Source organism: Ictalurus punctatus, chromosome 3 (genome assembly GCF_001660625.3).
Source record: "Ictalurus punctatus breed USDA103 chromosome 3, Coco_2.0, whole genome shotgun sequence".
NCBI lineage: Eukaryota > Metazoa > Chordata > Actinopteri > Siluriformes > Ictaluridae > Ictalurus > Ictalurus punctatus.
In genome coordinates, this window is record NC_030418.2 from 162,501 (window position 1) to 172,500 (window position 10,000).

General features: G+C 46.4%; 2 protein-coding genes across 7 annotated transcripts in view; one reads left to right on the forward strand and one right to left on the reverse strand.

Moving 5' to 3' along the window:
- rtn1a (reticulon 1a) overlaps nt 1-573 on the reverse strand; it is a 20,397-nt gene extending 19,824 nt beyond the window's left edge. Inside the window, exon 1 of the mRNA XM_017463526.3 lies at nt 222-573. Coding sequence (XP_017319015.2) covers nt 222-393 — 172 coding nt within the window. The 5' untranslated portion in view covers nt 394-573. The remainder of the gene's footprint in view (nt 1-221) is intronic.
- Nucleotides 574-1,475: 902 nt separating this feature from the next.
- lrrc9 (leucine rich repeat containing 9) overlaps nt 1,476-10,000 on the forward strand; it is a 16,222-nt gene continuing 7,697 nt past the window's right edge. For 3 of the 6 annotated variants that reach the window (XM_053679187.1, XM_053679203.1, XM_053679188.1), the window contains exons 1-15: nt 1,849-2,258; nt 2,794-3,012; nt 3,353-3,493; nt 3,644-3,707; nt 4,071-4,141; nt 4,364-4,546; nt 4,721-4,876; nt 4,971-5,146; nt 5,283-5,414; nt 5,764-5,943; nt 6,242-6,359; nt 6,788-6,923; nt 7,838-7,984; nt 8,227-8,351; nt 8,570-8,782. In XM_053679187.1, coding sequence (XP_053535162.1) covers nt 2,205-2,258; nt 2,794-3,012; nt 3,353-3,493; nt 3,644-3,707; nt 4,071-4,141; nt 4,364-4,546; nt 4,721-4,876; nt 4,971-5,146; nt 5,283-5,414; nt 5,764-5,943; nt 6,242-6,359; nt 6,788-6,923; nt 7,838-7,984; nt 8,227-8,351; nt 8,570-8,782 — 2,115 coding nt within the window. In that variant the 5' untranslated portion in view covers nt 1,849-2,204. Of the gene's footprint in view, nt 1,544-1,848; nt 2,259-2,793; nt 3,013-3,352; nt 3,494-3,643; nt 3,708-4,070; nt 4,142-4,363; nt 4,547-4,720; nt 4,877-4,970; nt 5,147-5,282; nt 5,415-5,763; nt 5,944-6,241; nt 6,360-6,787; nt 6,924-7,837; nt 7,985-8,226; nt 8,352-8,569; nt 8,783-10,000 lie in introns of those variants that run through there. The other 3 variants (XM_053679208.1, XM_053679196.1, XM_053679199.1) reach the window with 3 other exon arrangements.

A 10,000-nucleotide genomic window follows, 5' to 3' on the forward strand; every position in this document is an offset into this window, starting at 1 on the left:
CTCTCTCTCCCTCTCCCTCTCTCTCTCTCTCTCTCTCTCTCACACACACACACACACACACACAAAACCACTTGATGTGTGCGCGAGTGTTAGAAGTTTAGAAGTTCGGCTCTTCTGTCGTTATAAATCAGTCTGTCACGTGATCATGAGGTTATAGCGCGTTATAGCCTCTCTGAAATCTTTCCCAAACGATTATAAAGCGTTAAACTCGGCTCTGTTACCTGAGGATGCAGTTTCCATGGCAACGCCGGTTCCTCGGCGCGCATCATCACCCGGACAGGTCGGTTTAAGCGCCTTCATCTTCTCTTCCTCCTCCTTCTCCTCGCGCATCCGCCCGAAACACGGCCCGGGCAGCTCGCGCTCCTCTCCGTACGGTTCTCCGGTCCCGGACATGCTCACTCACACTCACACACAAACACACACACACACGCGCGCGCGCAGATCGGATCAGGTCGGAGACAGAGCGAACAGCGTTAAAAAAAAAAAAAAAGAATCTCACAGATCTTACACAGGTTATTGTTTTATCTGACCGGAAGTGCTCGGGGTTTCCACCGAGCTGAACACTGAAGCGTCAACTGAGAGGCTGGATGCGTGTGTTTGGTTCGGAGTGTGACGTCAGTGGGTGCGTGCGTGTGTGTGTGTGTGTGTGTGCGTGTGTGTGTGTGTGCCCGCGCGCGCGCTTTACAGCAGGCACTTGTTCAGGAACAGTTGGTTAACTCTTTGCAGTGGAGACTGAACCTGACACCAATAAACACCTTTATTTTAAATATTTGAAACGGTGTGTGTGCAGGTGAAACGATCACGTGGTTGCACGTGAAACGCGCGTGTTTTTGGGGAAATGCCATCAATCACGCTTTTACACGTGCTTTTATATTAGTACAAATGAAACAATGCACTCGAATGACCAGCAATCCGCACTGAGCAGCCCGTGTCCTGATCAAACGGATACAGGAAGTAAAAAAGGGGATAAATCTGAAGGGGATAAAAAGTAGGGGTAATGGGGAACTTTTAGGCTGTTTTTATTAATGATTTTTTTAAATCAATAAATTCAATGAATAAATAAATGGATGAAGAAGGTGTAAGGGGAGCATGAGATGCGATGATAGAATACAGAAACAAAATAAAATAGAGAGGTGTAGGGTGTGTTGTGTGCATAATAAATAAATAACACGATAAGTGAGTAAATAAGCAGAAGATGGGTATAGTGGCCTGCAGAGCAGTGTTACGATGATATATAATGTGTACAGCAGTGTGTGTGAGTGCAGTAGTCAGATATTAGACTTAGGAGGAAACCAGAAACACCCCAACGACATTAATACACATACTTCATCCTCACACAGTTTTACTGAATAACCCCGTTCCAGTGTCCGTCTGACTGGCGGAATAATAACCGAGTAAATTAAATCAAGCGCGAGTCGTCGGAACCAATCACGTGCCGTCGTCTCATCCGGGTATTTACAGTCTTCAGGTGGGAAAATGAACTTTTCCAGACTGCCAGCTGGCTCAAAGAAACACCTTAAAAAGACACATTCCAGATTACACGGTAAAGTGTGTAATCATCTGTACTTTAAAGAAAACGTGGCCTATATTACAGCGTACAACATTTCGATTTGTTGCTACAAGTGAGCTCGCTTCTACTGTAGTTTGTGAACCTTGTTATCATGTGGAGCATAACACGGCGATACAAAGATAAATTAATCATTAAAAAAAAACCCACAATATTATTAATACCGTAAAAGTAAGATGTTTAAAAAAGCGAGTGAAAGTAATAAAATGATATCAGCGCCTTCTGCTGGCCGAGTGAGATATTACTACTACAATTCCAATATGACACCTAATTCCAAAATGGCGCCTTAGCAACCGAGCCTCAGTCGCGCTTAGCAACCGGTTGAAGTCAACATTCCACGCAGGTAGAAACTCCGGTGTGGAAGCTGAGAAAGGCATTTTTAGTCAAACGAGAAAGGAAATATTCCTATTTTCTGCCGACTATGTCCCTTATCCAGGCGGAAAAGCGTGACTTTAATAAACACCCGCGGTTAGAGACGGAACTTGGAGCCGTTAGCTAATGAGACACTGCTAATTGACTCGTGTGAAGGAATTTGCATTAACTAGCTTAGCTTAGCCTAGCCTAGCTGTTCGGCTAGATGTAGTTTCTAATAAATTCGGATAAAGTGTTTGTTTTTGTAAAGACGGTGTTAAAGGAAATGACTCAAAGTAAAAAAGTGGGACAGAATGATGACGAAATTATCAAAGAGCTGGTAAGAGCTGACAGTTGACATTCTAGGGTTTGTTACTTTATAAAATTTATTTATTAATTAATCATTTTTATTTATTATTATTATTATTATTATTATTATATTAAAGCTTGTCACCAAGTAAAATGAAATTGTGAATTTTCAGAATGTTCTAATATTCTTCAGTGATGATGGTTTGTTGTCCCTTATTAACTAACAGCATGAAAGATTATATTATAGGTTTTATTTATATTTAAAAGCATATAAAATGTGCAAATCTGTGAATATAACAATAATAATGGATAAGCATTTTTAAACAAACTATTAAAATAAAATAAATCACTTAATATAAATCAAATAAATTATCATTAATAATAATATTAATAATAATAAGAAGAAATTGATTTGAGTTGAGAGGAACGAGGTCAGATAAAGTGTTCAGAGTTTCCATATGTGCAGCAGGAATGTGATTTCTTTATTTTTTATCGTTCACATTTCTCTGGATGTTATTTCTGTGAATAACGCTTCTAATGACGACGATTCTCTCTCCTCACCTCAGTGTGTGTGTAACGGCTTGTCCTATGAGAAGATCTGTGAGGACGGGAGTGGGGTAGAGGCTCTCGAGGTGTTCTTCTCGGGGTTTCCCCGCATGGTGGGCCTCTCTCTGTTCCCCCGGCTGGTCACACTCACCGTCGTGGGGCAGAACGTCCGCGAAATCCAGGGCCTGGAGGACTGCCCGCTGCTCCGGGAGCTGTGGGTGGCAGAGTGTCAGCTCACTGTGAGTTATTCCCCTGTAGCGCACCTCACTGTAGGAGAATTCCTGCTGACGACTCTGTCCTGAAGATGTCGGAAAATGTACATTTACAGCTTCACCTCAGACTGTTACGAAGCGCCGGCACTGGAGACTCCTTCCGTAAATGTTAAACAAACATCTCCATACAGATCAACAATCACAGCCGTTACTATAGAAACGATAACGTATTAGACCTGTGCTACTGTCAGAGCTGCTGTTACAGAAAACTAATCAGCACCTTCTGACCGATCACGATCCAGAATTCAGCAGGGCCGAGTGCACTCGCACTAACACACTGTTATATACTGTACATTATGTATTTTAGGAGATCTCGGGCCTGCAGGAGTGTGTGCAGCTGCAGAAACTCTTCCTCTATGATAATAAGATCAGTGAGATGAGTGAACTGGAGTCCCTGACAAACCTGAGCGTCCTCTGGCTCAACAACAACCTCATCGCCGAGATCAAGGTGATCACAGATGAGAGGAGACCAGACCTTCTGTGTCACCAGCAAACAGGCTGGATGAGAACGATGTTTATATATCTATGTCTGTTGGGATTTATGTAAAACACTGTGTGTGTGTTTGTGTGTGTGTGTGTGTGTGTGTGTGTGGAACAGGGCTTGAGCACACTGGAGAACCTGATGGAACTCAACCTAGCTGATAATCTCATTACAACTATAGGTGAGCGTGTGAATATTAAAACAATAATAATAATAGTCGTGTTCTGATCCTCAAGTTTTTTGTTTCCTTATATGGTCATCATTTCCTCTCCCTGTTAACGGATTTTTCTTTTGTTTGCCGCCTCTTTCTTTCCCCGCACAGAAATAGGATATAAACATATTTACCAAACAACACACTGCCTAATATACGTGTTAAAATCATTTCTTTGCCGCAGAAGCGCGGACGCTGTAGTAATACGATAGCCGGGATGCCCAGATTTAACATTTTACGCGTAACACCGTGCCCCCCCCCCGTCCCAGTTTTTAAGTAATAATGATGCTTTTAATTAAAAACGAGTCCGTCGTGTGTTTTTATGTTTTTCAGGAAAAAGTCTGGAGCAAAACAAGAATCTCCAAAGTCTCAATCTGTCAGGAAACAAGATCAGCTCTTTTAAGGTCTGAGATTATGCTCTTTTTCTTTACAGGGGTGTACAAACTTTTGTCGTTATGAAGCCAGAAGGAAAAAGTGTCAAGTCTCTGGATTAATGAAGTTAAATAAAATAAAATGATATTTTATGGTAAGGTGGTAACATAATAAAGGTATTCGAGATGAGCTGAGGGGTGTGTGTGTGTGTGTGTGTGTGTGTGTGTGTGTGTGTGTGTGTGTGTGTGTGTTAGGAGCTGACCCAGCTGGCGTGTCTGACTGAGCTGAGAGAACTCGGGCTGAACAATCCACAGTCGAGTCCGAACCCCGTGTGTGTGTTGTGTAATTACTTCACACACGTGTTGTACCACATCCCAACGCTACACACACTCGACTCGTACAACGTGTCCTCAAAAACCATCAAGGACGCTGCGGAGGTGTGTGAGTGTGTGTGTGTGTGTGTGTGTGTGTGTGTGTGTGTGTGTGTGTGTGTGACTCATTATAAAGATGATGTGTCCTCTATGTAATGGTTTCAAATAATGATGTTTTATTGAAAGTACCTGTGTGTGTGTGTGTGTGTGTGTGTGTGTGTGTGTGTGTGTGTGAGTTAGTCCACGGTGATGAAGAAGAGGATGTACTATCACATGCGTGTGCGCTGTGTTCAGAGACAGCTCGACGAGACAGAACACACACTGCAGCAACAGAAGAAGAAGCTGCAGCAGCTGCCTGAGGACAGAATACACACACTCAGCTACACACTCAAACACGTGCGTGTGCGCACACACACACACACACACACACACACACACACACACACACACTACTACACATCCAATGCTAACCAATCAAATCTTTCTCCAGCTGGAGTGCGAGTCCAAGGCTGCAGGTAGGAAGTTCGCAGGTTTGCGACAGGAAGTGACATCAGAGGGGCCAGGTGATTCCATGACCTCTGACCTGTCTGAATATAATAAGAGCCTGGAGACGAAACTGGAGGCCATCAGGGAACGGATTAAGATCTGGGAACAGAGATTAGACAAGTGAGTGAGTGAGTGAGTGTGTGTGTGTGTGTGTGTGTGTGTGTGTGTGTGTGTGTGAGAGAGTGTGATTGTGTACCAAAAAATATGTACCTGTTGTCTGTGAAGTGTAGTCTCAGGTGAGGTGTGTGTTTCTCAGGGTGGAGGTACATTTCCAGCAGGATGTTGCCATGGCGTCAGACAGGAAGGACATGTCGATTCACTTCCTGGTGATGGAACTGGAGACAGTGGGAAACATTCGCTTTGAGGAAGGAACCACCAGCCATGCCTGGTACACACACACACACACACACACACACACACACACACACACACACACACACACGCGCCCCTCCGTGATGAAGAAGCTGTTTGAATCCATCTCTCACTGTAGTTTATAATGATTTTGGTGTTTTTTAAGTGGATGTATCGAGTGTCGTCTGTTCATTAGTACGATGACGTACGCTCGACTTGTCACGTGGTGTCACGTGTAGTATCTGAAGTTTGGTATCAGAGTGTTTTACATGAATAAATGAGTACAGTATCAGACCCTAGTGTAACGTATTCTCCATCCCGAGTCCCGAGTCCTGACAGCGATCCACCTGATGCTCAGGTCTATTTCCGGCGTGTGTGTCTCTCAGGTTTAAGCCGTGCTACGACCTGCTGCTCTCTCGGTTCTGCGTTTGGGACTACAAAGCGTACAACATCACCGGCATCAAGATCAACAGAATAGTGCGCGTGCATAACCGCATCCTGCGTCTGCGCTTCGAGGACAAACTGCACGCCATGCAGGCGAATAACGAGTCCTCGCTCCTCTCACAGTGAGTAACGAGGTCCTGAGTAACGGAGACCGAAAAAACCCCCATAACAAGCCGACGTGGCTTCTGTAGTTAGTCTGCCATCATCATAAAGTGTCATTATAAGAATGATCAAATTAAAACCCAGAGCTAGAAACTAGACGGATTAGACAACCAGAAAACGCAAGAACTAAAAACCTCCGGATCTCTAACCTCTCTGTGAGGATCGTCTGGAGGAAAGAGGACTTGTGTACGTTTATTTTACCTGTTCGAATATGTGTGTGTGTGTGTGTGTGTGCGTGTGTGTGTGCGCGCACATCAGAAAGTACAGACGCCATCTGGAGTATCTGTTTAATGTGTTTGATCCTGAGGAAATCCAACGAAACAACGAAATCCTGAACATTCTGGAGAACGGCTTTACATCAGCTGACAGCTGTAAGGTACTGTGTGGAAATCTCATTCCCCCATTTACTTATAGAGTTTCATCTCCGCCATGTTGATACACTCAGCTCTAGAACAAACTCTAGAACCATTTCTAGAACAGTGCTAACCGTCTAATGTGGAATCAGAACATCTCTAGATGTTACATCTCTCCGGAAAAATCTCTCCAGTAAAATCTAGAATAATCTCTCTAACAAAATCTGGAATAATATAGAATTATTCCTATATTATTCTAGAAAGCTCTAGAGATTAGCCTAAATTGATGGATTCTAGAATAAGTTCTAGAATAATCTCTAGACGATGATCTCTAGGGATAATCAGGATCGTAGTATTGTGTAATTATTAGCATGTTGTTTACTCTGTGTGTGTGTGTGTGTGTGTGTGTGTGTGTGTGTGTGTGTGTGTGTGTGTCTCTGTCTGTCTTCAGGCCATGGGTAGAGACTGTGCTGTGCCTCTGTCTAACAGTGTAAGCGCGTGTGAGGAGCCTCGTATAAGATGTGTTCAGAGAAAAGCCACCAGCGGCGGAACCGGAAGCACAGAGAACCCTCTGCCCTTCACACAGGGTCTGGATCTGATTATCTAGAACGGTCGTTCTCACGTCTGTATTTTGTTACCTGCTGTTATTTAGTGTTTCTGAGGTCAGTTATTTATCTAGAGCAGCGGTTCGTTTATGTGGAACCGTGGTTCTCAGGCTGCGCCGGGTCTTCATCGTTTGGCAAGGGGTTCTTCTCATCCAGAGTACAAGCCACTGTAACAAAAAGAAAAATAAAGAAATCTCAGGTCCCCTGGCACCGCGTTCCACCGGGCCCACAATTCAGAACAATTCAGCAGCCATCTTTATCGAGAGCAACATTTTTACACGGTTTTTCGATCTACAGTATTTTTGTCATTCAGTTTATGATTGATAGCAGATTTATCTTCATCTGTTTCTGTAAAGAAACTGGATTCAATCAACAGCTTCAGTACAAGACGTATTCAAGTCTGAGTAGAAGAGGTTTTTTGTTTCTAGAGCAGTGTGTTTCTACAGACGGGGTTCCCACAGCTATGTCCCTTACACATGATTGTTACTTTAGTCCCTGTGCACCACACAGTTCACGGTTCTCTGCTCCAGCAGAACCCTTTGAACCCCCGAAGTGCTTGAAGAGGCGGGTCATGAAGAAACGTGTAAGGGTTCTTCTTCAAGATCTTAGAGCATCGGATCAAACCTCGAGACACGGATCGATCTCGGCTGTGCTTTTTAATTATCGTATTAAATGTTAGAAACGTTGTGTACGTAGTGTAGTCGTATATATTTAACATCGTGTACACGTGTCTGTCTGGACCTGTGTCTGGAGTAAAAACTCTGAAGCCAAGATGAGGTTGCACTGTTCATTAGAGACGGATGAAGAGTTACTCTGTTGAAACACAGTGCTGTGGAACATTTTTAATTGGTGTGTGTGTGTGTGTGTGTGTGTGTGTGTGTGTGTTTGTGTATCAGGTCGGCTGATCATCTCTAAAGCATTCCTGGGTCACAGTGTTCCGCTGAGAGCCGAAGTGCCGGTGGACGCAAAGTTTTATCCCAAAGCTCACTCAGTGTACTGCAAAGCAAGCGCTAAGCAACACACCACCAAGCAGGGCAACACAGGTGTGTGTGTGTGTGTGTGTGTGTGTGTGTGTGTGTGTGTGTGTGTCTGAGAGGGAGAGAGAGACATATATCCAGTGTATAGCTGTGTGAGAAATTCTTGTATGTTATATCTGAATGAGTTTTTGATAAGTGATTTAAATATTAATAGTCTTTAATTTAAAACCTTTTAAATATAAAGGTTTTTGTCATGTGTTAAAGAATGTTAAAGTGTGTGTGTGTGTGTGTGTGTGTGTGTGTTTGAGGAGAAGTGTGTTCCTCTGAGCTGCAGGGATGCTGTGACTGCAGTCAGAGACAGTCTCTGTGGTACGTGTTCGACCGCGAGCTGGTTCTGCCCGAGTATCTCATCGACTTTGAGTATATCACACAGGTGATGCACACACACTCTCACACACACACACACACACACACACTCATCATTTCCTAAAGTTCCCTGAAGGCAGGCGTCAGTAGGCACGAGGACTCGGCACTCACAGAATGAAGGCCCTGCTGGTTGAACACTGAGAGGTTCCGGTCATTAACACGCTGCAGTGTGGACTTTTACCTGTTTAATAAAACCTCATTAAAAAGGATTAACTCCATGTTTAGGAGAGATCCCGGTTCTCCTGCGCGTGCACCCCCGGTCCTCCCAAAGCCCCTGTTGCCCCTGATGGGGTCACACCGGTGTCTAACCATGAGCAGGCCCTGGACCAGCAGGTTTTGGCTCTCGAGCCCGTCCCGAAGCCACGACCCAAACTGCAGAGCCTGGACGAGAGGAGCATCCTGACTGCGGCTCGAGCAAACGTCCTCAGCCAGATCACCGTGAGGGTCAAAGCACTGAGACACTCCACGCTCCACACGCTCCTCACGCTCCACACGCTCACGTTCCGCACGTTCACGTTCCACACGCTCCACACGCTCACGTTCCTCACGCTCCACACGCTCCTCACGCTCCACACGCTCACGTTCCGCACGTTCACGTTCCACACGCTCCACACGCTCACGTTCCTCACGCTCCACACGCTCCTCACGCTCCACACGCTCCACACGCTCACGTTCCGCACGTTCACGTTCCACACGCTCCACACGCTCACGTTCCACACGCTCACGTTCCACACGCTCCACACGCTCCTCACGCTCCACACTCCACGCTCCACACATTCCTCACGCTCCACACGCTCCACACGTTCCTCACGCTCCACACGTTCCTCACGCTCCACACGCTCACGTTCCACACGCTCCACACGCTCCTCACGCTCCACACTCCACGCTCCACACATTCCTCACGCTCCACACGCTCCACACGTTCCTCACGCTCCACACGTTCCTCACGCTCCACACGCTCACGTTCCGCACGTTCACGTTCCACACGCTCCACACGCTCACGTTCCTCACGCTCCACACGCTCCTCACGCTCCACACGCTCACGTTCCGCACGTTCACGTTCCACACGCTCCACACGCTCACGTTCCACACGCTCACGTTCCACACGCTCCTCACGCTCCACACTCCACGCTCCTCACGCTCCACACGCTCACGTTCCACACGTTCCTCACGCTCCACACGCTCCTCACGCTCCACACTCCACGCTCCACACGTTCCTCACGCTCCACACGCTCACGTTCCGCACGTTCACGTTCCACACGCTCACGTTCCACACGCTCACGTTCCACACGCTCCACACGCTCCACACGCTCACGTTCCGCACGTTCACGTTCCACACGCTCCACACGCTCACGTTCCACACGCTCACGTTCCACACGCTCCACACGCTCCACACGCTCCACACGCTCACGTTCCACACGCTCCACACGCTCACGTTCCACACGCTCCACACGCTCCACACGCTCACGTTCCACACGCTCCACACGCTCACGTTCCGCACGTTCACGTTCCACACGCTCCACACGCTCACGTTCCACACGCTCACGTTCCACACGTTCCACACGCTCCACACGCTCACGTTCCGCACGTTCACGCTCCACACGCTCACGTTCCGCACGTTCACGTTCCTCACGCTCCACACGCTCACGTTCCACA